This window comes from Chanodichthys erythropterus, chromosome 15 (genome assembly GCF_024489055.1).
Source record: "Chanodichthys erythropterus isolate Z2021 chromosome 15, ASM2448905v1, whole genome shotgun sequence".
In the NCBI taxonomy this organism is placed as follows: Eukaryota; Metazoa; Chordata; class Actinopteri; order Cypriniformes; family Xenocyprididae; genus Chanodichthys; species Chanodichthys erythropterus.
This window is the reverse complement of record NC_090235.1, coordinates 11,707,670-11,735,372: the sequence shown is the minus strand read 5'-3', so window position 1 is coordinate 11,735,372 and position 27,703 is coordinate 11,707,670. Positions and strand designations below refer to the sequence as shown.

The following is a 27,703-nucleotide window of genomic DNA, read 5'->3' as shown; positions in this document are numbered from 1 at the left end:
CTTTTGTGTGTTATGGTAAACACAATTAATTAAAACCAAATCAAAAGGAAGACAGATATGCGAGCGTTTGCACACCTTCAGTATGGCCGGCTGTGTAGATGGCAGGTAGGAGTGTTCGCACCTTTCCAGGTGCTTCTCTGAGTTTGTCTTTCCAAATAAAAGCAGCACTACAAAACCCCTGGAGAGAGAGGAGAGAGGAGAGTGAGACTGCAGCATCATACTAGAGCATCAACAGGTGTTACAGATGTTAAAGCACACTGATGATGTTTAAAAACAAGTATCATTTGTGATCCACTTACCCTCCAATGAAACAGAGGATGTAGAAGGCCAGATAAAAGATGGCAAAGGGTCCAAATGAGATGAGGAAGAGGACGACTCCCAGACCCCCCCATCCCCAGATGGACAGACTGGCCTGAAAGACAACACATATTTAACAACATTATTTCTTATCTTTGGCTTACTGTGAGTGCTCTCGCAAATTGATCAGAATGAAAGCAGCATAATTGAAAATACAGAAGAAAAGCCATGTCACAACCACAGCTACTGAACAACTGAAATTAAACATCATCATCATCATCAGGGTCTAAAATGTTTTTTGAAAACACGGGTGAATTAAGGAAATTTCCTGGCCATGTAATTGCATTTTGCACTATTTCATTAAAATAATGTTTTATATCCAGGACAGTGGCATTGTTTCATTGCAAGCACCTGTCACAAAAACAGGCTCCTCGTGATTTTTTTTATACTCACATGATGCGGCTTAAGGTGTAGAAAAATACTTTTGCTGTCCTAGTTACTGTTCAAATAGGTGAAGCTTTTCTTTAGCATTCATAAATCTCTTTAAATGTGATTCACTCTTGCCAGACAAAATCAGTCAGATTCTCATTCTTGCATAACAATTAAAGTAGCAAAGTTAGAGGCCAACTTGCCAAAATGCATAAAAAAAAGTTTTTTTTTGCTCCTAATCATCATAACAAAGACCCGGAAGAGGAAATGAATTCACTGCTGGAGCCTTCAGGCAGCAGACGGGTAAAGGTTTTTTAAAGACTATAGGAGAGATGACACAGATGAGACAAGAGAGTGTGACTGAGAATGGGTCCAGTGGACAGGTTTCCTGTTTTTTCCAGGACAGGAAACTCAGTGACCCAATCTCTGGCCTTCCCTTCCTTCTCCTGAGATGATCGCTCTCTCTCACACAGACACACACACACAAACCCTAACACACATCTCTCTGTGCACCTTTGATCTGAAGGGTCAGACCTGGAGTGTGTCCTGCTCTGCTGACGTGTGTTAAATAAACATCACCTAAAAATATGATCAAATGTCCATGGACCCTTTTCATAGACTGTGATGACGCATTTCCACAGTTATTAAAGTCAGCATGAAACAGAAGCTGTGATAGTCTTTTATTCTCTATTGTGCCGTATATGTGAGTGAAACGGCTTCTGGAACAAGAACAAATGTAGGGCGGGACTTGATACTGTCCATGGGGAATTGATTGGATAGTTGTGGTTTGCTATTGGTGGATCTCATGTGAGTGACAGGTTGCCCCGCCCTCACATCAGTAAACACATCATCAGAGAAGAAATGTCACTGCTAGAGGGAGGGGAAGTTATTCTGATTAAAGACTGCGAGGCACATGAATTAAAAAACATGATATGCATGGATTAATCATTTATAATAAATAATGCAATATTTATTGCATGTTTTCTATATTTCAATACATTTTTAAAAAGTAATTATATACATTTATAACTCTATACTTTCTGTTATATTACCCTGACCTAAATTACAGAAATCTAGTTAATGCTGCTGAGTGAGTGTTTCCAATACAACTGATTAACATAATCAATCTCTCATTTTTCCCCCTTTGGAAAGTCACAGAAACTCTTATGGATTTTTTTCTTTTATTATTAGAGCAAATGAGCACATAATCTGTTGTAGTTTCAGTTCACCACTATAGAAGTTTCCAAATCTATGACGACTTCTGCTTCTGAGAACTCTGGAAATGTTTGTAATGGAGAAAATAATGAGAGCAAAAGAAAATGAGAAAATAAAGTGCAAAGAGAGTGTAAAAAAAAAAAGAAATGGCAAAGGAAAGAAAAAGAAAGACTGCAAAAGAGTAAAAGAAAGCAATCTAGATATCTATGATTTCAGATAAACCCACCTCTAAACGTCATATAAAAGATGCATGGTTGGCCACTGTACAAGTCAATCAAATGGTCTTTTCCTGTCAAAGTGTGCAGTTTTTGTCCAGAACAAGCTGTAAAAGCACTGATTTAACTGTGATTCATTGCAGTACCACAAACTCTAGTAACCCTGTAACCTGTTGAATCAGATCATTCATGACTTGTGCTGACATCCTGTGGATTTGGACAAACAGCATAACAAACCTGCTCTGGATGCTGCTGTAGCGTTCTAGAGATCATCCCATACCACAGACACAATGCACGTATGTGTTAAAGAGACAAACAGACAGGCTTTCACACGTGTGGAGTGTCACAGGACTGCAAATCAGCCGCTGGCAAACTATTCAATCAGCTTACAAACAACAAATCGCTATGGTGGAGGCAAATGACATTTTTACATTATCTTGCTTGGTCTTTTTATGAGGATTGCTTAAGACTCAACCTATAAGAGTACTGTACCCTGAAGTCTCTATGATCCTTTGTCTCTATTTAGCTTGTGCCTATCTTTTAATGGCCATCTTTGGGATTTTATCACATGTTTTATTGTCCATTATGTAAAATCAGTCTGAGTCTGATTACTTTGTAAAGTAACAGCACATCTCTCCACAACAGACACATGATTTGAGAAATCATTCATGTCTGTTTGTCATTTGTCTCAATTAAGGTAGGGGCCTATAATTTCCGCAATCACGGAATCGCGGAATCCATTCATAAAAACAGAATTTTTCTATATAACACGGAATGTCACGGAATTTGTCAAATTTTTTATGAATGAATTAAAAGCAGGTCAGTACACTTAAATTAAATCGCGATATAGACTAGTGTCTGTGAATATTAAACTGCAAAAAGACTATTTAAACATGAATCCTGCATGCCTGTGTGCCTCTGAAATGAATGATGCGGAAGCACATGCGACTTGTTTTAATTTTAACAGTAAAGCTCTGTTGTGCAGCACATTGTTTGACAAAAAAGTTTCATTTCATGATTAAAAGATAAATTAAATGGCATATATTTTCTTTTTTTTTGATGTAAACAATGTAAACACACTACAGAACTTCTGAAAAAAAAAAAATCATAAAAATATATTTTTTAATTAATAAATATTGTTGTTTTTAAGAATTCAATTAATTAGACATGCTTTTTGATTATTAAAATGGAATTAAATCATTAAAATGGAATCCAGAAAAAATAAAATTTGAGGGGAAAGAATAAAACGTTTATCATAGGGCCATAAATGTTTTAATTTTTTTTGTTAAACTTTTATTAAATTGTTGGTAAATTGAATTCCAAATGAATTCCTGTAGAACATCCTTGCCTAAAATTACAAAAAAAAAGCACCATAAAAATAACACAATGTCTGAGCTGAAATTTAAGTCATTATCAATAATCTGTTTACACCAGTTCACTGTTCAGTTGATTTTGAGAGGAAGATTTTCAGTGAATAATGACAAAGTTTGACCAGTTAGTTGTATGAAATCAAAAGATGGGTAAAAAGTAGGGGTGTGACTAGAAGTTGTGCCATGATTAAAGTGTGATGAGATTTCTTGTCGAGTTGAAAAGCTGTCTCGCGATACTGCCATAACAGAGTGTGAGGGTGAAATTAGGATAGAATATGCCACTGCCACGTTTACATTACACCTCCACTGTCGTTTTGCTTTTTATATAAATAAATCCATTTAATTTAGTTGGATAACAGCTCATCCAACATGAGCAGCAGGAATTGGAGTTCACGTATCACGTGACGAGTGTAAGTGATGAGATGACTGACAAGACCATGGCGGAGGATTCATTGCACAACAGAGCCTAAGCATCCGAAAAATGTCTTATCTTGTAGAATTCAGACTCAGCATCGCCGCTCCTATTCACAGAGTATGTGCAATCACAAAACGTGTGCACGCATTCAAACGCGATTTCAATACTCCGTATTTTGAAAGTGGCTCCCTGATACACACAAATATCTCCCAATATGAAACTATCTTAGGCTGGGCTGTGTAGGTGTAACCATCTCTTAGCTCTGTATCAGGCTTGAAGAAAAATTGGGTCTCTGTTTGCACTTTGAATATTGAGAGAGTGCTTTGATTATAGTTGCACTTATTGTTTTCACTTAAGACTAAGAGAAAGAGAAACTGTTATTCATTTTTATTTATACGGTTTTATTTCTATGATCAATCTGTGAAAGGAATTCAGTTAGGAGGTGATTTCTCATATGAAATCACACAGAGAGAAGCCAGTCAGTTGACTTTTACAGTGCTTGAGTATTGTTGTCTTTTACTGAATATGATAATTCATTCTCAGAAAGTAGAACTGAAATGACAAAGATGACTAGTTAAAACATTTCAAATGCACCTGCAGACTATTTTTCTAGTCATGTATTTCATCACTGAGGATTTCTTAAAAATATTGTGAAAAGTCTTGCCTCGTTCTCGTGAACTCAACCTTGTCTTGTCTTGTGAGCCGTCTCGTCACACACCTAATAAAAAGTCATATAGACAACACTAAAGGTGCTTTTGTGCTTATTTTGAAGCATGACAGTTCCAGCCACATTGAAAACAGTAAGCAGCACATTATTCAAAATTTGTCCTGTGCTTTGTGGAATAAAGCCAATAATACATGAACAACATGAGTAAATACTAAACAATGACCATTTCAATTGATTAAATAGTCATTGTAGTTCCTTTTTTTCTTTTTTGTTCACACATGTTAGAGGATGACAGACAGACTACATCCCATGTAATGACGAACAAGGTCACCACAAATGAGAAACACAGTTTCTCTACACAGTTAAAGAGTCCCGATGTTTCTACCACAAAATTATAAAGTGCAATGAACGTGTCTACTGTGCATTTAGTCTCAATGTGCGCAAGTAAACGTCATCAAAAAAGTGACACCAGAAAACCGAAGAAAAAGCCTAATCAGAGAAAAATCTTTCAGTTCTAACAATTTATGGACTAGTTAATATTAGCAGTTTACGCACTGTGTTTTTTAGATAAAGAGATTTGCACAAACGCACATGCAATCTAGCAGTTTGGAAAATGTCCCAGACTGTGGGAAGTTTTCTGTGTGCTCTAAAAAACCTGTTATCATGACCAAACTCACCTCTAAAGAAGATAAAAGCAGATTACAACATACGGTGGACTAGAAACCCAAAGCTGCTCTCTTTGTTGTCAAACACACAATAATCCAACAGCCGTTTTATCTTTAACATCAGAGTTTTCACATCAGAGCAGATGACATAAGGTAGGGCTGCACGAAATATTGTTTTAGCATTGATATTGTGACATGTGCATCCTTGTGCAATGTCAAGTACAGGGATCGTACTGTAGTTGACCAGTACATCACCCATAGTTCGAAACATCTCGGATTAATTGCAAAGTTTAACCATCATACAGTCAAAGTTTATCATTCGCATGTGTTTAATTTTAAACATTCAAGTAATTTTAAACCATTCGAGCACAAGAAAACATGAAAGAACTCAATTCAGAATTCACACGCTGTTTTCAGTGCGCACACACAGAGCCACACAGACACTGAACTTGACTCTGTGCACCTTCTATGTACTAGTATATACTTTTGCCTATGGAAAAGCTACAAAAACATGTTTTTGAAGCATTGATCATTGTAGACAATCACAGATGTATCTGTTGAGCGCGTGAACACAATGGCCAATCAGAGGTGTTTAAGAATGCCGGTATCGTCACATTTTTTAAATTTCAGTACCAACTTGGTACCGAAGTCAGTAATGTTGACAACCCCACTTGTGATAAAAGTATTCATGATTCTTTCTCTTTTACCACCTGCATTACTATGGTGATTGTCAGTATATGTTAAAGGCACAAAACAGATATTAGTAGCAGTGTGCATTGTTGAATTACTTGGTTTAAATGTATTTATTGTTGTTAGTAAATTACAGTTTTATATTGTAAAATTTACAGGTTGTTCTGTAAATATGTTTACATTTTTATTGTATTTTTTCCAGAATTATTTACATTGCTGTTTATTCCATTAGTATATTTGTTCTATTGTAATCATCTATGCTTGTAATTTGTTTATTATTTTCTATGCAGATTCACGTGCCAACAAAATCACACCAATCATTCTAGAATGATTTATTCTTTTCAAATAGAGCTATTCAAGTCACCTGGTGAAATTGTTTTCATATCATAATATATATCAAAGACAAACAAAACATTGCAATGTCAGTTTTTTCCAATATCGTGCAGCCCTGACCCAAACATGAGGTGACAGTCTTCTCCATCCAGTAAAAGAGACACGCTGTGAGTTTGAGGACAGATGCAAGAGGACATTGTTACAGTCCAATAAACCAATTAATCATCAGGCTTTCATATGAGACAGAAAGGTGTAAAGCTGTAACATTAATAGGACTCTTAACAGTGATGATCTCATTCTATCTTCACAGAACGGGTCACCAAAGACTTTAGCAAGCTTAAGATTATTATTCACAGACAGCAGCAAACAAGCACCATCTTCTTAAACAGCAAAATTCATTAAAATTATGCAGCATGGCAGAGCATGGTACGGCTGTCGGCCTAAATACATGGATGTTTCTAGAACATGATCCTCAGCTAAGATAAAGCCATTACACACACTCCAACCCAATAAAGTGAGGGTGAATTGGCGCTGAGGAGAGCTCATAGGATGATCACCATGAGTGTCAAATAGTTCCCAAAGGTTTGAAGAGTGATCTCGCACAAAACTCATTAGGCTTTGGCATTTAATTCAGGCTGGTCTCAGAAGTCTATTTTAAGACCGGTGTAAATACCCCAGGCTCAAGTGCCGATGCCCTGAGACCAAAAGCTGTGTGTATAATCCAGATCTATGCCTTCTGAACTTATATATATATATATAAATAAATAAAAGAGTAAAAGTTTTCTACATTAAAACTACATTAAACTTATTGCCATTTAAATAAAATAATGTTCTTAAAATGTCACCCCTGAGAAATCAAGTAGTGTTTGTAAAGACAAACATAACTATTACTATAACTATGACTCATACTTTAGAGATCTATTACTCTTCTAAGAAATCAGACTAGGGATGCATGAAAATGTCACTGCAAAATGGAAAATACAGTTAAGTGCAATGTGCAGCACAAGTCTGTCATATAGGCTACATAAAATTATAATGAAAACAATAATGTAATTTTGTGCTTGGATTTAGATTAATCGGTTATCATCTTTCAAATATAAAGAATTATTGGTTATAGGTTTCAGTCAAAATTTTCATATCGGTGCATCCCTAAATCAAGCATAATATTTTTGGCTGACAAATGATACAACAAGTGAAACAAAATCTTGTGAAACTTGTTTTTGTAATCAGGCTCTCAAATTATATGAAAATTTGGATTTACATTAATCGGCCAATTGATCAGTTATCATCTTTCAAATATAAATAATTATCGGTTATAGGTATCGGCCAATATGTTCATATCGGTGCATCCCTAAATCAGACATAATATTTTTGCCTGACAAATTATACAACAAGTGAAAAAATCATGTGAAACTTTTTTTTTTGTAATCAGACTCTCAAAAATAATATAAAAATTTGGATATAGATTAATCTGCCAATATAGGTTATCGGCTTTTAAATAAAGATTTATCGGTATCAGCCAAAATGTTCATATCGGCTCATCCCTAAATCAGACATAATATTTTTGCCTGGCAGATGATAAAACGGTTGAAACAAAATCTGTTTCAAAATGTTACATATAGGGATGGGTACCGAAACCCAGTATTAAATTGGCCCCGGGGCTAAATTCTGAAAGACCGGTGTATCGATAAGCTCTGACATTGACGCTTCTGCTATCGGTACTGGATAAATTATAAAGAAAATACACGTTCATTTATTATTGCTATATAGACATTATCTTGCGAATTCTATCTCGCCACAGTCGTCAGCTGTGTCTGTATGCAATAATATTAGGACATTTGTCAATGATGCATTTTTGCTTTCGCAATCCAGAAGAGAGGAGCTACAGTGCGCGCAGCCACTGATGATGATAGAGGAGAGAACTAAACAACTAAACGTCTACTTACATTTTAGGCCTGTGATATTAAGCAAATTCTATTTTTGATTTCGATTTTATCTTACAAGGATCAGAAAAAAGATACTGGAGGTAAAACTATTAAAGACTAGCCGCGTTTCGTCTAGCACTCCTTTATTTTCTTCACAGCTGTGCGCGCTCGTTCCTCCATAAACCCAAACTTTACATCAGAATCAGCACAATTGGTAATTGTTGTAAAATGTCTTTACTGTTGCTAAATTGCAGTAAATATTAATAAAGAGAAACTTACTCACAGCGCTTCATCTGAATATAGTTAGCTTTAATAAGCATTAATCTATTAATTTATACTGTGAAAACAACTCAGTGTTATTTACATTTAGTTACTTTACTTAGATTTCTTTTATAGGCTAGGCCTATATTACTTACCTGAACACATGAACAAATGAAAGCACTTTATTTAATTTGTATCTTTGTTTCATTGTATTTGTCAGTTTGTTTTACTTTGTTTCTTTGCTCATGTTCTTACTGTATCTTATATAAAATAACAAAAATGCCAGTCACTATATAATATAAAGCAATGTTAATTCAGCCCATATATATATATATATCAGTGCTTCCCACACATAGACTTTACTTGGGCGGGCCGCCCACATATAATAACGGCCGCCCAAGTATATTCGGAGACACATTTTTGCTTTTATTATTTTTATCCTCTTATACTTTTATATCCGCGCAAGATAATGAAACCATCCGCGATCGATTAACTAGTCGTTTCAAACCTGCTCGTTATGTGTGCGTCAGAACTGTTTACTTCGTTTACTCCCACTAATATTCAAACGGGCGCTGCATTTTGCAAAGTCACAAGGGGACGCTGTTGCGAGTTCTACAAGTTTGTGCAACATTGCTTCAGACTGCACTGCTTCAAAGTGATTCTGAATCAATGAAAAGCGCAGATTTATGCCAAGCGATTGCTAATGAACTCAAGTTGATGAATTATTACAATGTCTACTTTATGGCCTTGTTTTAAAATGTTTTAGACGATTGTAAGAATCTAAAGGATCAGCCTGCAATAGTACAGACATTTCAAAATAAGAGTCCCGGTGTATTTTGGGCTTGTTTATAATTAAAAGTCACATGCTAAGTTTTTTCTTTTTCTTTTGGGCATTATTGGTATTTTGGTTACACAATAAATTGTATTTAATTTGATTTCCATTTAATTCATAGTAAATTATTGTAGTCTCCCCCACAGGAAGAAAAAAAACACTAAGAATATTATTTGACACATATTATTCATTTTATAAATTTTACTGTAAAATCTGTGTCCCATTCACTGAGAGAGACACTATATGACAGCAGGGAGAACATAGGAAAAGGTGAACCATTTATATGCTGTAATTTTGCATAATAATGTATAATATTGGTATGTAATTAAAATTAATTTCAATAAATAAAAATACTGTTAAAAATCACACATTATTTGTTTGTCACATGTAGTAGACCATTTTTGTGCCGTGGGTAATAGGAGGATATTTTTGCCTGGCTACCACAGCACTGATTATATATATATATATATATATATATATATATATATATATATATATATATATATATATATATATATATATATATATATATATATATATATATATTAAAACAAAAAGTACCAATAAGAATACAGTTAAAGTATATATATATATATATATATATATATATATATATATATATATATATATATATATATATATATATATATTAAAACAAAAAGTACCAATAAGAATACAGTTAAAGTACCGGATCGATAAGCAGTATCAGTAAGAGTAGTAATACCGTTAAAACCTTAACGATACCCATCCCTAGTTACATATAACTATATCACTGCAAAATGGTGTCGCTCTGAAATAACAGCCTGGCAGTATTAGATAATAACACCCCGCTAATTAACACAGCTTCACAAAGCTTTGATAAGGAGCAGATAAAGAGATTTACATGAGCATATATCGGACAGCTCTGATGGGCATAAACAGGGCACACGCAGAGACCGTGTCCAGCATGCTGGGATAGCTTCAGCGCACAGGTGAACTGAGCTACTCGTGTTGTAACACGAGCCTGACTCTGAGTCAAGTGCTGCAAGCCATTTACAGTTTTGCATTCCTCTGTTGACACACAACCAAGCCGTATACCATACAAGAACACATACTTATAATTTACTCCTGAGAAAAAAACAAAAGGATTGAAGAAACAAATGTGAAAAAACCCTGCTGTTTGTGCATGACATTCCTATAATTCTGTATGATTATAATTCCATTCTTATTTACTGCAAACAAACGAAATGACCTGTAATATAACGTCACATGCATCACTGCAGGCTGTCCTGAAACGCTTTGCTTCACAGGGCTAGTAAAACATTAGTAGTAATGCATTAACTTCAAGGTCCAGCCCTAAAATGCAAAGACGGAGTGAATGCGTTCAAGTCCTGATATGCCCGCAGAGACACGTGTGGACGTTCTTACAGCGGGTCATGTGACTAAAGAGGATTCGCCTCATCCACCTGTCATCAGGTGACGAAATACAACCAGACTTCACCAATGCAGTGAAACTTTTGGCAAATGCATGATTTCCAGCGATGAAATATGGCATGCAACCAATTGACAGGCTTGTCTTCATCACAAAACAGTTGTTTAATCTTTAATTTACTTTAAAAAATTAAATAAATGGGATAAATAAACTAAAATAACCCCAACAAATGGCAAGAGTCACACAACAAGACTCTTATCAGGTCTATCATCATAAATAACTATACTACAATATTTGCATGAGTTTAAACAATCATTCACAGCTAAAAGATAGCACACATATTCACAAAAAAATCAGGTTCCCATATATTTCTATGGCTTTTGGTAATTTCTATGACTTTTCCATTTGTTCGGTGTTACTAGATTTGATGCTAAAATCGCATGCATACAGTATGCACCTGAAAAATAAGTGCAACCAGACAGTCTGCTTATTGCAAATGTCCCAAACAGATGTTTACTTTAAAAACTATATTAGAAGCTCCACAAAGCAAATGTCATGCAACCACACTGTTATCTTGCCACCATAACCAACTATACCACATGTTTGCATAGGTTTAAATATTGCTTAGAGCCCAAACAAGTTTGTCACTTTATAAGTATCAGAAACTGAAATAAAATTCACACACAAGAACAGCAGGCTGAAATTGACTAACTTTATCATCCGAAACAAAGTCTGCATGGGTTTAATTGCCCCATAAAGGCAAAATAGATGTTTACACTTTACAAGTAGAAGATCGGACACTGAAATACCACATCCAGGCATGATATAACAAACGTTACAATCTGGACTACATTTTGCCAGAACAAGTTTTTCTAATTTAAGTATTAAGTATTTATTTTAGTAAACAAACATATAATGAGAGGTGGAAATAACATAAGACAAGTGTTATGTTATTTCAACCTCTCATTATATGTTTATTGTTTACTAAAATAAACAATATACTACAAAATAAAATATACAAAAGAAACAAAACCAGGCTTCTCATCATAAACATATACATAACCAGAAAGTATACAGCTTAACGGGTTAGTTCACCCAAAAAATTCTGTCATTTATTACTCACCCTCATGCCGTTCCACACCCGACCTTCGCTCATCTTCGGAACACAAATTGAGATATTTTTGTTGAAATCTGATGGCTCCGTGAGGCCTGCATAGGAAGCAATGACATTTCCTCTCTCAAGATCCATTAATGTACTAAAAACATATTTAAATCAGTTCATGTGAGTACAGTGGTTCAATATTATTATAATAAAGCGACGAGAATATTTTTGGTGCGCCAAAAAAAACAAAATAATGACTTATATAGTGATGGCCGATTTCAAAACACGGCTTCAGGAAGCTTCGGAGCGTTATGAATCAGCGTGTCGAATCCGCAGTTCGGAGCGCCAGAGTCACGTGATTTCAGCAGATTGGCATTTGATCCGAATCATGATTCGATACGTTGATTCATTATGCTCTGAAGCTTCCTGAAGCAGTGTTTTGAAATCGCTGAATAATTTGTTTTTTGGGGTTTTTTGGCGCTCCAAAAATATTCTTGTCGCTTTATAATAATATTAATATTGAAGCACTATACTCATATGAACTGATTTAAATATGTTTTTAGTACCTTTATGGATCTTGAGAGAGGAAATGTAATTGCTCCCTATGGAGGCCTCACTGAACCATTGGATTTCATCAAAAATATCTTAATTTGCGTTCCGAAAATTAATGAAGGACTTACAGGTGTGGAACGGCATGAGGGGGAGTAATAAATGACATTATTTTCATTTTTGGGTGAACTAACCCTTTAAACAGATGTTTTTACTTTATATACATTATGTTTTTAATATCAACATTATGATCAGATACTGACACTGACACAAAAAACAATGTGTGTTATCATCATAGCTAACTTTATGCCCTGAACTGCCAGCTTTACAAGGGTTTATTTCTCCCATACACACAAAACTAGCATTTTACTTCAACATAATGTAAATACTTAATCAGACGCTCAAATGACACATACAATAGCACGAAATCTTGTCCTTTCCAGCAATTCTCAACATCAGCCAGCAGAGAAACGCAGAAAACACCCACAAGCCCATCATCTCCACCCATGGCCCCTAAACACACAACTGTCACACACACACACACATTACTCACGTAAACACACATACATGTAAATACATACAGACAGCTGATGTTAGCTGAGCTAGCTGAAGACTTACTGTCAGTGCTCAGAAACATCTAATCTCATCGCATTAGTGTGTGTAATCCCGCACAAAAGACGCGCATGTGTGTGTTAATGTGTATAACTGTGTGTGTACTTCAGTGTGTGTGTGTTTATTTACCTGCTCAGGTAACACACGGCTAAGCTAACAGCAGCAGGAAATACAATAAAAGACACAACTATCTATTCAATGAGGGGAAATCGTGGCTTACCTCTGCAAACATTATTTAAAATGTAAAAACGGTTGTTTTGTTTATCCCCGCCACATTTTTAGCGTTTTTCTTTCTTCTCACGTTCATAAACTGAGGCGCTTCAGGACTGCGCGCGCCCTCCCTGCAGCCGCCATGAGCGCGAGCTCGACAAGGAGTCTCAACGCAAAACTAGAGCAAACACTCCGGAGCGTTCTGAGGAGAGGTCATGTGAGGAGAAAAGCAGGCACTGATTGGTTGGCAGAATTCTATCAACCGGAAGACTTCCTGAATTCGCCAAATAATATTATTTTTTAAATAAAAATCTTCTAAAATAGGCTATATTTAACTTCATGATGAGTATAAATATATATTTGAATGTAGTGCCTCATTTATAATGTTAGATAGCCGTGAGCCCTATAGTATTCTGTGTGTTTCTGGAGTGGCCATACTAGTCAAAAAGTTACCTATAGCGTATTCTGTGATTGGTCAGCGTGTGTTGACACACCTATCTTACCCTTGACTCGTGCTTTATGATATTTAGTCAATTTAAATAGCACAGACACGCATCAACGATCTGTAATAGTAACGTGCCTCGGCTTGTGGAAAAAATAATTCACAATCTATTCTTGTTTTTTCAGAAATCGTGCGTCATTTGAACGCAGTCTTCTGCTGAGCCAGCACTGATACAGCAGTTTTGACCTACTCTCTCATCATGTGACAAAGAAACGCTAAAAAGTGTTCTAGTCTGTGTAAACATCGCATGAAGGATGTTCACTGGAAACAGGAATGTTCTCAGAACGTTGACGTGGTGTTTTCTGAACAAACGTTCTTCCAATAGAACGTTCGTTTAAATGTATCTAATAATGTTTTTAAAACGTCAGCAAAAAAATATTTTTATAAACACGTATTTTTCTGAAACGTTTTAGGTTGGACGTTTGTCTAACGTTTTAAAAATGTTACTACTTTTTTTAGAATGTTCAGAACGTTCAAAAGTAGCCTAACATTCCCATAATGTTTGCAGAATGATAAAATCGAATGTTCCCTTAAAGAATTAGTTCACTTTCAAATAAAATTTTCCTGATAATTTATTCACCCCCACATTCCAGGATTATTCTCCTTATAGTGGACTTCAGTGGCCTCCAAACGGTTGAAGGTCAAAATTAGTTTCAGTGCAGCTTCAAAGGACTTTAAATGATACCAGACAATGAATAAGGGTCTTATCTAGCGAAACTATTGATAATTTAAAAAAAAAAAAAAATACAACTGTATATGCTTTATAAACACAAATGATCACCTTGCACGTGCTTCCGCCAAAACAGCACTTTCGTATTCTTTAAAAAGCTTACGCTGTATGTCCTATTCTACTTACGGAAAAAAAAAACGGAATTGGCGGTGCGTTCGTTCTGTAAGTAGTAGGGAAGGTGTAGGACATACAGCGTAAGCTTTTTGAAGAATATGAAAGAGCGATTTTGGCGGAAGCACATGCAAGGCGATCATTTGTTTACATACATTTTCATTTTTTTTGAAAATGACTGATGGTTTCGCTAGATAAGACCCTTATTACTTGTCTGGTATCGTTTAAAGCTCTTTGAAGCTGCACTGAAACTGTAATTTTGACCTTCAGCCACTTGGAGGCCATTGAAGTCCACTATAATGAGAATAATCCTGGAATGTTTTCATCAAAAACCTTCATTTCTTTTCGACTCAAGAAAGAAAGACATGAACATCTTGGATGACATGGGGGTGAGTAAATTATCATTTTTTTGAAAGTGAACTAATCCTTTAACGTTCGTATAACCAAGAAAAAAGCATTTAAAAATGAACATTTTGAACGTTCAGAATATATAATGCTTTAATAACCTAAAGGGAACATAATAATGTTTTAGAACACATTTTTGTTAGCTGGTGTGAAAGCTTGATTCTTTTCTCTTTTTATATAAATGTATTCAATTTTAACCAGCTGCTATTGGCATTTACCTGTTTCCAGATGCTGAAAGCCCCGCTCGGGTCACACTGCAGGCAGGGGTGAGGAAGGGACGAGAGAACCATCATCAGCTATAGGCTACATTAGGTACTGAAGTGCAAATGAAGAATAATCTTCACATTTCCATTTCAGATTCCAGGTAAGCCTATGCATCATAGGCTAAGTCTTAATTTTATAAAGTAGTCCAGATCAGAAATCCAAGTTTCCTCCATATCAGTCACGTAACAGGATATAAAGACAGGTTGACACCTGGCTATGACGTCACACTGAATGATCCTAAATAAACTTTGGACCTTATTTAGGTTTATGACCATAAGTGAGAAGAACAGATAGATCAGGAAGAATCAGGAGATGAAAATACCAACTGCAGTAATGCACATGATTTCCTGACAAATGTGATATACTGATAAGCCTTGTTGGATGATGATTTAATAAAAATGGAATGCATTAGGCTACAGAGTTGCTCACTCGTGCTGAATGTAAATTAATGCTTTGATGATTAGGCATTTAGGGATAGCGTAGTTGACAAATAACATGGACATTATTTTTTAACATCTACAAAACAGTATTTTTTCCTATAGCTGGTAATCATTTCTTTAACGTTTCAAAGCATCTTTTGGTAGGCTACTTTGAATGTTATTTACAAGTACAACATTCTTGTTGATCCTGGAACAACATTCCAATCAACCAGTCGGATTTGAGGGACAAGTTAACAGTTTATGTCAAGTTTAGGCTTACACTCTAAAAAATGCTGGGATAAAAACAACCCAAGTTGGGTTGAAAATGGACAAACCCAGCAATTGGGTTGTTTTAACCCAGCGGTAGGGTTAAATGTTTGCCCAACCTGCTGGGTAGTTTTATTTAACTCAACTATGTTTAAAAATTACTGTATTGCTTAATTAAAATTAACCCAAAGTATGTTGGAAATGAACATTTATTAATGTTCAATGAATAATTATTAAACAATAAACCTTTATTAAATTGCTTATTAATAAATTTATATTAATAAACTATTAAATTTATATTATTAAAATATTAAAGATTATTAATAAACATTCACCTTTTGTCTATTGTCTCTAATTGCATCTGGTTTTTAATTTCCCAACTATTTTGGGTTCATTTTAAGCCATATAGCAATTTTTAAAAAATAGTTGGTTTAAATAAAACTACCCAGCAGGTTGGGCAAACATTTAACCCAACCACTGGGTTAAAACAACCCAATCGCTAGGTTTGTCCATTTTCAACCCAACTTGGGTTGTTTTTAACCCAGCATTTTTTAAAGTGTACAACCAGGGTTAGATTTATCATTTCCCTCTGATTTTAGGGACAACTTATGGGTAGTGTTAGGGGTAGGATAGGGTTAGGACTAAACTTTCAGACAGGAATGCTGTTCCAGGAGCATGTCTTATTTGGCAAAATCAAATTTTAAGGGATATTTTTATGTAAAGTGTATTTATTAGTGTATTTGTTTGTGTGTGTGTAACTGTAGTTAATTATTTGTTACATTTCTTGTGATGCCTTACTGCTAGGATCCATTCACAAAGATTTTCACTTGTGTTAATGATGTGACAAACAATACAGTAACTAAATAAAGCCTACACTCTAAAAAATGCTGGGTTAAAAACAACCCAAGTTGGGTTGAAAATGGACAAACCCAGCAATTGGGTTGTTTTAACCCAGCGGTAAATGTTTGCCCAACCTGGGTAGTTTTATTTAACTCAACTATTGTTTAAAAATTACTGTATTGCTTAATTAAAATTAACCCAAAGTATGTTGGAAATGAACATTTATTAATGTTCAATGAATAATTATTAAACAATAAGCATTTATTAAATTGATCATTAATAAATGTATATTAATAAACTATTAAATTTATATTAATAAAACATTAAAGCTTATTAATAAACATTCACATTTTGTCTATTATTGTTGTCTCTAATTGCATCTGGTTTTTAATTTCCCAACTATTTTGGGTTCATTTTAAGCTAGCCATATAGCAATTTTTATAGCAATAGCAATAGTTGGTTTAAATAAAACTACCCAGCAGGTTGGGCAAACATTTAACCCAATCGCTGGGTTTGTCCATTTTCAACCCAACTTGGGTTGTTTTTAACCCAGCGTTTTAAGAGTGTAGATTTTATCTTTGATATGTGTGTCAGAACGCCTGTATCATGATGCAAAAAATCATGTGACACTCATTGCATTATGTTATTTAGACTGTCAGCACGTCTTGAGTAACATAAGACAGTATTGTGATGTGAGAGACAGTCAGTGAGAGTAACGGGTTCTTTTGCTGCATCTCTTCTGTTGCGCGGGTGCGCTATTTTTAGATCTCGCGTCTGGCTGCCGCGCGCGCGCGCGTTCGTCTACTGTGAGCGCTGAAGATCCGCGGTGCGTTTTTATGAATGAGTGTGTGATCGCCATCGTTTCTCTCACAGCATCCCACAACCGAGCAGAAACAGATATACACTTTTACAGGTGAGAGCCAGCTGCATGTCTTATTTTATCACCATTTTAGATAGATAGATAGATAGATAGATAGATAGATAGATAGATAGATAGATAGATAGATAGATAGATAGATAGATAGATAGATAGATAGATAGATAGATGCATTGTTGAATTTTTTTGTTTGAATAAAATTGTTGTCCAAACTTCAATCAGATCGATCACAGCTTTTGTGTAAAATTACAGGCATGCATTTATGTGACATTGTAATGCATGCAATTAAATGGTATTAATTACAGCAATTTTACATGAAAACCCATCTCATAAATTTAGCATATATATAATACAGTCTAATAAGTAATAATAGTAAACTGTAAAAATATATAATGCAAATGTAAAATAAATTGGAATCATTTTTGTAGTTATCTTCTTAAAGGAGGGTTTTCGAGCTCTTGGTAACAGGTACAGAATATATTCAGCATCCTCTGCTCATAGGACGCATGGGGGACACATCACTGAGCTAAAAATAGAACTGACAGCAGCTACACACACACACACACACACACACACACACTGCTTTTACACCGAGAACGCCTCACACAGCCTGTTCCTCCAGTGAATCTCAGCTGATTTGAACACATTAATGTGCACAGATGAGATTTCACATGATTCCTCCATGGGTGAATTGTATGGCAACAGGGTGAAGATCAGATCCACAGGTTCTATCAACAGGTCTGCTGTGAATAAGGGTGTGGCTATGCCATTAAACAGCCTATTATAGACTTTTAGTCAAATATAAACAGTAACAATTATGAAATGCAAAACAACTCATGAAACATCACAAAAGATAACGGAAAAATATCCAACCATTGTTTCTGCTGAAAGAAGCTGCAATTATTGATTTGCATGCCATTACATAAGGAGCTGTTTCTGTATGTGGTTATAATGGTCAGTGTGTTTTTGTGTTGTTAAAGGAGTCGCTCTACGCTCTTCATCACTGACTTCTCGATGAGCTCGCCACTACAGGTACCTCTCCATCACTTGCATACATAAATGATGTAATTTCCCCTAAATTAAGTAACACTATGATTCACAGTGATGCCAATCAGAATAATCATTTCAGGTCCCTGAAGAACAATTCGGTGATCAGTTCTTAATAAAAGAACCATTTTTTCTTAGTGTGAAGAATAGATTTTAAAAATCTAACAAACCTTTTTCCACTATAAAGAATCTTTATTGGAATGGAAAGGTTCTATGGATGTTAACGTTTCATCATGGAACCATTGATTCCAATAAAGAACCTTTATTTTTAAGAGTGTAGCTTGACCTATTGACCTCTCCTATGCTCTCACACACCTGGTGTGAAGGTAGATGTCTCTCAGTCATAGCTTTAGATATATTTAGCACACTTTGGAGGTGTTTCTGGCTGCTTTAGCGAGACAGATGGACACCCAGCTGACAGGTGTCTCTTTCAGCACACGCATTCTCTCTGACATAATCTGATAGATTAGTCTTTTACTGATTAAAATTGTTATAGTTTTGATGATTTTACAATCTGAGACAGTCAGAATTTAGAATGTAGTGTGCATCGGTGTAGCAGCTCTGCTGATATTGTGTGACAGTCTGGACTGAGAGGATTTGAAATGAGTTCATGAGTGTGTGTTGAATGACGCAGAGGGTGGGATTGTTTGAGTGATGTCAACACAGAAAACTCCAGCTTCATACTGCCTCATCCATCCTCAGATCTCCGAGGGTGGAGACCAGCAACATTCCTGACACAAAGACACACACACTCACAAAACACACATATATGCACACACACAAAAACACACAAACGAGCAATCTTACGAAACACACTCACATAACACATGTATATACACTACCTTGAAAAAGTTTTGGCTCAATAAGATGTTTAAATGTGTTTGAAATAAGTCTCTTCTGCTCACGAAGGCTGCATTTATTTATTTGCATTTAGATATAGTAAAAACAGTAATATTGTAATATATTGTTACAATTCATAATAACTGTTTTCTATGTGAATATATTTTATAAAGCAATTTATTCCTGTGATGCAAAGCTGAATTTTCAGCATCATTACTCCAGTCTTCAGTGTCACATGATCCTTCAGAAATCATTCTAATATGAACGATTTTGCATTTCTGATTATTATCAGTGTTGAAAAAGGTTGTGCAGCTTCGTGATACATTTTTTCACGATTCTTTGATGAATAGAAATATCAAAAGAATTTATTTGAAATTGTATCTTATTGTATCAAAGTAAAAGTCTATTACTTTTGATCATTTTAATTAATTCTTGCTAAATAATAATAGTTTTTATTTCTTTGAAAAATATATCACTGACCCCTTTTGAACAGAAGTGCACACACACACACACATCTGGTTTGCATCATATCTCCACCTACACCAATACAGTCATGCACTTGTGTATTTTAGCCTCAAGATGGCGCTGTTGCAAACTGACCCTAAAAGCTCCACAGATGCATGTGTGTGTTAATGAGTGTGTATTTTTATGTGTTTACAGTAGTGCAGTTTTATTTGTGCCCTTCCTGATGCCTCTTATTCCTTTTGTGTGTCGAGAGGTTTGATCTGTTGTGGGTTTCCGTCCAACTGTGACGAGTGTCATTTGATTAAACTGCAAAAACGAAGAATGCAAAAAAACTGCAAAATAAGAATATTTATTTAATATTCAAGGTTATGATCTGGTGCTGAATTAAACCAGTAATGTAGTGACATCATGTCACAACAATGCAGCTGTTGTTTGAGATGTTTCTCATTACATAATCCTGCATCCTGTTTCATTAGGCCTGAAATATACTCTTATACCGTATACACAAGTAGTTACTGTCACAGAAACACAAGAAGCATTCACAAACTGTATGTTTCTTGCTTTAGGCAGTATATATAGAACATACTGTGCAATATGCAGATCTCAGTACTTTTGTGTTCAGCTGGAGAGAAAGAGTTGAAGGTCTTTATAGATAGAACAGGCTGTTTTGCAGTCGTGGTTATTTTTATCTGTCCCCTTTTACCTTGGGAGTGTCTGTTTCTCTGTCACAGACCTGTGCAGATGACCTATTTAACAACACTGCCATTGTTTTGTCTGGAGAGGAAGAGCAGGAAAGCTATAGGTCTGTGTGTGTGTGTGTGTGTGTGTTCAAGAACCAATCAATCAGTACATTTAACAATGATGTACTGTATTATCAACAGCATGCATTTATTGACTACATTTTCTGCTGAAAGTAGGGGTTTCCCTGTGCACAATTCAGGGCCACAATTCTAAGGTGTTGCTAGGGTGTTGCTATGCAGTTGCCAAGGTTTTTAGCATGTTGTCATGTGGTTGCTAGGGTGTTCTAAGTGGTTGCTAAGGTGCTGGGTGATGCACACCTTAGCAAACAGCACTAAAAACTGCTTGGGAAACTAAAGTTGCAAAGCCATTTGTGGCCACAGAGGAACTTCATTGCTGTCATGCATTAGGAATGTCTCACTCCTGGGAATTGTGCTTTTTATGGATTACAAAAAGATTTCCTCTGCTTCCTAATTCATTCGGCAGGCCAGAGGGTATTCCACGTCAGTAGCCGGTGTTTTTTGTCCTATTTTTCCTTTGAACTGGCTGATTGTCAGGTGTTTTCCCTGCAGGGAACTTTAGTGGTGTTTTCATGATGACGTTTAAAGAGAACATGAAATCTATCTATCTATCTATCTATCTATCTATCTATCTATCTATCTATCTATCTATCTATCTATCTATCTATCTATCTATCTATCTATCTATCTATCTATCTATCTATCTATCTATCTATCTATCTATCTATCTATCTATCTATCTATCCAATGTCTTTCTTTGTTTATCCATCCATCCATTGTCTATCTACCATCCATCCATCTATCTATCCGTCCGTCTGTCTGTCTATCCATCCCACGTCTTTCGATATCTATCTATCCATCCATTGTCTATCCATCCATCCATCCATCTATCTATCTATCTATCTATCTATCTATCTATCTATCTATCTATCTATCTATCTATCTATCTATCTATCTATCTATCTATCTATCTATCTATCTATCTATCTATCTATCTATCTATCTATCTATCTATCTATCTATCTATCTATCTATCTATCTATCTATCTTTGTTTATCCATCCATCCATTGTCTATCTACCATCCATCCATCTATCTATCCGTCCGTCTGTCTGTCTATCCATCCCACGTCTTTCGATATCTATCCATCTATCTATCTATCTATCTATCTATCTATCTATCTATCTATCTATCTATCTATCTATCTATCTATCTATCTATCTATCTATCTATCTATCTATCTATCTATCTATCTATCTATCTATCTATCTATCCAATGTCTTTCTTTGTTTATCCATCCATCCATTGTCTATCTACCATCCATCCATCTATCCGTCCGTCTGTCTGTCTATCCATCCCACGTCTTTCGATATCTATCTATCCATCCATTGTCTATCCATCCATCCATCCATCCATCTATCTATCTATCTATCTATCTATCTATCTATCTATCTATCTATCTATCTATCTATCTATCTGTCTATCTGTCTATCTATCTATCTATCTATCTATCTATCTATCTATCTATCTTTGTTTATCCATCCATCCATTGTCTATCTACCATCCATCCATCTATCTATCCGTCCGTCTGTCTGTCTATCCATCCCACGTCTTTCGATATCTATCCATCCATCCATCTATCTATCTATCTATCTATCTATCTATCTATCTATCTATCTATCTATCTATCTATCTATCTATCTATCTATCTATCTATCTATCTATCTATCTATCTATCTATCTATCTATCTATCTATCTATCTATCTATCTATCTATCTATCTATCTATCCTGATATATCGCTTCAATTATAATGTACAAAAACATTTGTAAAATACAATTTCAAGTATTTGTCACCATAGAATTTGTACTGAATTTAATTCATGTTGATTTTCATTTAAATTATAATAATAATAAAATAATAAAATAAATTACAATACAAAAAGTAATATTACATTAATACATTTTCATTTTAAAATTATTAATTGCTGGTGTAAACCTACAAGCTGGCAAAATGTTAAAATACAGAGTTTTCTGCCAGGAAAATGATCCAAACACATTGATGACTCACCTGCACTCCGGTGAGAGATTTCAAATATTTGAGAAAAATCCTCCTCCTGATATCAGCCAACTCCAACTTGCAGTAGCAAATCAGGCTTTACAGCTGTAGATTAAATTAAAGGTTTTTGGCTATTTAAAAAAGGTCCTTTTTGTCTGCAAAGTCCAAACATGTCTTTGCATTTGAATCTAAAATGCCGTTTTGCAGATAGAATCAAAGACTTGTTTTTTGTTTGTATGTTTACTGATGAGGCTTTGGGAAACAGGAAGTCGACTGCTCAATGTCAACAGATTGTGTCCGAATCTCCCTTTGAAATCGGCCTGCGTGCTGCTAATGCTTTTACTGAGATTAAACCGCTGAGAGAAACAGGTGGAGAGAAGAACATGAGACAGACCCGTCTGAAAGCTCTTCAGTGTAAACAGATAAGAGGAAAGATCAAACAGAAGAAAAACACACAATGACAGAAAGATTGTCCACAGGAGCTTGAGGAAAAACAGTCTGACATGAAAAGGGAGAAACTGAGAGAGAGATAGAGAGATTCAAAGGGTCATCAGGAGAGGAAATCTCACAAAACCTGACACGATCTCGGACAGATCATATTTTACCCCAAGATCAAAAGAAAGAAATCTAAATTTTATATGTATATATATATATATATATATATATATATATATATATATATATATATATATATATATATATATATATATATATATATATATATATATAATTTTGACATTATTGTGACAGTTAACCATATTTCTCCTCATTTTTGCTATTGCTTCAATTATAAAGTACAAAATATGTACTCAATTTATTTTATTTCAATTTAAAATAAAATACATTACAATACAAGAAAAGTTTATATACAATAATATTTATAATTTTAAGATTTATTTAATTTAATTTGAATAATTTGAATAATTTTACAATTATGGGAATGGGAATTCATTGCTGCAGTGTAAGAAATTTTTATATAAATTTGTTCTGAATTTAATTCATGTTGATTTTAATTTAAATTCAGATAGTAAAATAAAATAAATTAAAATATAATTTATATTTTTCATTTTGCATTGAATTTAGTTTTATTAATTGTATAATAGATGACAATAATGAGAACTGTTTTCTTGTTGAAGTAAGAAAATGCTATTTTTTGCATTCAAGTAATGAGAGTGTTATTTTTTTTGTTACAGAAATTAGATTTTTTTTTTCTTGCGTTACACGAATAATAAAACATATTTGTGTCACAGTCATGAAAATTTAGTAGGATGTAATGTGCTTAATTTCCTTTCAAGCTTCATTTTCTGTATGGTAAAACTAATTGCCTAGTTCTTTCTTTTGGTTTTGTGGTGAAACACGAGCTGGTCGTTTCTTCATTCGACTCACCCATGCAGAGATAAATGAAAGGCGAAAGAGAGTGCGCAGGGAAGAGATGAAGGCAGACAGCTGTGTTTTTGTGTTGCTATTTTGAGCGTCTGGCCGCTGCTCTACTCCCCTGGTCTGGCCCGGCCTATTTCTGTCCTGGGCTGGTCCTGCTGCTATTCTTGGCACCTGAGCGAGAGAGAGAGAGAGAGAGTGCAGTAAGAGAGACAGCGCGGTTAGGAAGAGTAACAGAGAGAGAAAGCGTGAGACAGACAGACAGAGAGAGAGTTTCCTGTACAGAGGTTGAGAGGCAGGAACAGAGCTGACGTTCTCACCTGTGACGTCTCCTCGCTGATCTACCTGATGAAACTCAGCAGGGACAGCTAGAAGAAAAGACAGAAGAGGCAAAAAGAGGCCCAGAACAACCAGAACGACTCTGCAAGAGAGAGACGGATAAAAAGGAGAGGAAGTTGGGACACTGAGAGCGAGGTCTGAAGCTCGAGTTATGCTGCAGACCATTTATGAAGCTGACTCCAGCATCACTGCAGACTGGAGGAGGAGAAGCCTGGACGCTCACGCCACTGCCATCGGATCAGGTACAACACTTGAACACTCGTCCCAGAACATCAGCAACATTCTCTCAGATCTCAGAGTTCTAAATGAATGTTTCTCTTAGAATTCCGAATCCGATGATGGAACACAAATGTGTTGTTGATGTTTGATATAGAGATATTTTGTCAAGTGAAAACTTCAGAAGCAGGTGAGAGGAGAGAAGTCTCCATTTGCTCTCCATTAGATCTCATTGCTGTCTACACCGCAAATGATTTTCTTAAAAAGTATTTTTGTCTTATTCTTTAGTGAATTATCTAAACATTTAATTGAGAAACAAAATGATATAAGATGTAAAGACTTTTTTTCTGAGAAATGTATCAAAATGTAGTGAGTTTATGCTTAAAACAAGAACAAATACATACTAGTGGGGTAAAAAAAATCTAGAAAGTTTTCTCTTTAAATTAAGTTTGTTTTTTTTGACCACATTGGCAGATATTTTTTTTTGTTTTAAAGGGGCTATATGTAAGAATTTTCATGTATTAATTGCTTTTTCATTGCCAATGTGTTAACAGTTTGTAATGAAACTTAAAAAACAAGGCCTTTCCCGACTTCCTAGCTTGTCTATGAACGCCAGTAGACTGATTTGTATGTGAAGGACTCGGGACGTTTTTGCCTGGAAAATCAAAAGGATGTGAGCCTCTCTTCTGTTCAATGACACATGAAATTGATGCTTAGCCTATACAATGTTCAGGATAATGTCAATGTGTCATGCAAAGAAAATGGATTAATTCAAACTATAGTCAGATCTATATAGTTTATATTAGTCTCAAATAAAGACTACTTTATAAACAAACTATTATAACAGTGTAATTTTAATTACCTCATCTGTCGACATGATGCCGGTGAATCGCAGTGCTGGTGCTAACACATCCACATCGCTGTGATCAGATGCTTTCTTTGCTTTTTTTCACAACGCTGTCATTTTTGCGCGAAACGAACATATTATTCTAACCCTCGCTCTCAGCAGCTTGAACGGTGTCGGGATGTTTAACAGTATATCTCTGCAAAGGTATTTCCAACTTTTTTACTTCTAAGCGAAGAATGAAAATGAAGTTCGTTACATGTGCACGAGTGCTATAGCGCGAGCAGGAAGTTGCAGGCTGTAGTTCACTTAACGGCCACCGGTGTCGCTAATAACAATAGTTTCTGAATTCTACATGTAGACCCTTTAAGTATAAATTCTCTTTGTTTTTTATTTTGATTCTCAAGTGAATGTCTTGATTTAAGATTTTTTTTTAGATATTTGTCAATAATACTGAGTAAGAAAATCCTTTTCTGCAGTGTACGAGAAACAAGGATATTAAGGAGATCTTCTTGCGGGCAGCTATCACATGTGAGACAGAGCTCAGGTAAATTAGCTCAAATGTTGCTCAGGAGTTTCATGTACATCTCCTAAAATTCCTTAGAAGAAAATAAGACACAAATAGTTGTCATGGAGCTATAAAATGAAAAGCAGCTCAGATCATGTGCTCTTGGGAGAACTCGAGGAGAAGTGTTTGAGATTGAGATCTCTGCTGGATTCTATTTGTGATGTGAGTTATTGGGAGTTTTCATCACACTATGTGTGTAGATGATTCAACAGCTCTTAACCAGGTCAAATCTATTTTGAGACATCACAGATAGTTTCATGTTTTGTTTCATGTCACATTCATTGTTTCATTTAACAAAAGCAAGTGATTCACATCAAGTGATTCTGTTGTAGTTATATAAACACCAGACGCTCACCTGTTCGTCAGGTCATTTAAATCAGTTGCAGATCTCAGATCAGTACATTCTCATAAATTTTGATTTATTTAATGAAGCTGGGCTCACAATCAAACAAATTTTTGCTATGTTTTTGGCAAGTTATTTTAGCTTATTACTACTGAATACTGTGCTACATATACTGCATTTTGCCTAATTGAAAAAGTAGTAAGCATTGTGCAGTGATAAACATTTTAGGGGTCATGAACTGTGTTGTTTTATTGTTTTATAATGTTTCCTGGGGTGTACTTATAATGCTAGTATGGTTTTTACATCAAAAATGGTCATAATATAGAAATAAAGGGCATTTTTCCTACCCTGATTTTAGCCCTCTGATTTGAACGCTCTGTTTTAAAGGGATAGTTCACCCAAAAATGAAAATTTGATGTTTATCTGCGCATCCAAGATGTAGGTGTCTTTGTTTCTTCAGTAGAACACAAATTATGATTTTTAACTCCAACCGTTGCCGTCTGTCAGTCTTATAATGCGAGTGAATGGTAACACATTGACGACACATTGATGTCCTAAGACACGAAACGATCGGTTTGTGCGAGAAACCGAACATTATTTATATAATTTTTTTACCTTTAAAACACAGCTATGTCCAACTGCGTTCAGCATTCACTTAGTGAGGTCTGATCGTGCTCTGACAACGGCAGTGATGTCTCGCGCTTATATTTCAATGAGTGCTGGATATCACTTCTGTTGTCAGAGCACGATCAAATCTCACTAAGCGAGTGCTGAACGCAGTTGGACATAGTGGTGTTTTAAAGGTAAAAAATGATATAAATAATGTTCGGTTTCTCGCACAAACCAATCGTTTCATGTCTAAGGACATCAATGTGTCGTCACGAGCCGCAAGGTTTAATTTGGTTTTGTCTATGCATATTTTTTGACTCTTATAAATTGTTACCATTCACTCGCATTATAAGACTGACAGACGGCAACGGTTGGAGTTAAAAATCATCATTTGTGTTCTACTGAAGAAACAAAGTCACCTACATCTTGGGTGCACTGGGGGTAAGAAGATAAACATCAAATTTTCATTTTTGGGTGAACTATCCCTTTAAGGGTCGTGTCTGCTGTGAGACTTCAGTGTAATGACTGCTGTGATTGGCTGACATTTTTGCAACTCAATTTCTGCACACTAAGGAATGCTTTCATCATAACTAACAGTGCAAACTTGGTGTATCTAAGAGATTCGTT

General features: G+C 35.3%; 2 protein-coding genes across 12 annotated transcripts in view; one reads left to right on the top strand and one right to left on the bottom strand.

The window, feature by feature from the left end:
• snx13 (sorting nexin 13) overlaps nucleotides 1-15,401 on the bottom strand; it is a 37,748-nt gene extending 22,347 nt beyond the window's left edge. For 5 of the 8 annotated variants that reach the window (XM_067411137.1, XM_067411142.1, XM_067411138.1 and 2 more), the window contains exons 1-3: nucleotides 15,165-15,401; nucleotides 300-412; nucleotides 76-178 (exon numbers count right to left, since the gene is read on the bottom strand). In XM_067411137.1, the coding sequence (XP_067267238.1) occupies nucleotides 76-178; nucleotides 300-412; nucleotides 15,165-15,239 (291 nt within the window). In that variant the 5' untranslated portion in view covers nucleotides 15,240-15,401. Of the gene's footprint in view, nucleotides 1-75; nucleotides 179-299; nucleotides 413-12,792; nucleotides 12,902-13,208; nucleotides 13,346-15,164 lie in introns of those variants that run through there. The other 3 variants (XM_067411144.1, XM_067411143.1, XM_067411139.1) reach the window with 3 other exon arrangements.
• The window catches only part of LOC137037284 (histone deacetylase 9-B), a 43,952-nt gene continuing 31,144 nt past the window's right edge, over nucleotides 14,896-27,703 (top strand). For 2 of the 4 annotated variants that reach the window (XR_010897274.1, XM_067411145.1), the window contains exon 1: nucleotides 24,318-24,738. Coding sequence is in view for 1 of the 4 variants with exons in the window: in XM_067411145.1 (XP_067267246.1) it covers nucleotides 24,648-24,738 (91 nt within the window). In the remaining 3 variants the exon portion in view is untranslated. Of the gene's footprint in view, nucleotides 14,931-15,174; nucleotides 15,311-17,501; nucleotides 17,650-18,593; nucleotides 18,646-24,317; nucleotides 24,739-27,703 lie in introns of those variants that run through there. The other 2 variants (XM_067411146.1, XM_067411147.1) reach the window with 2 other exon arrangements.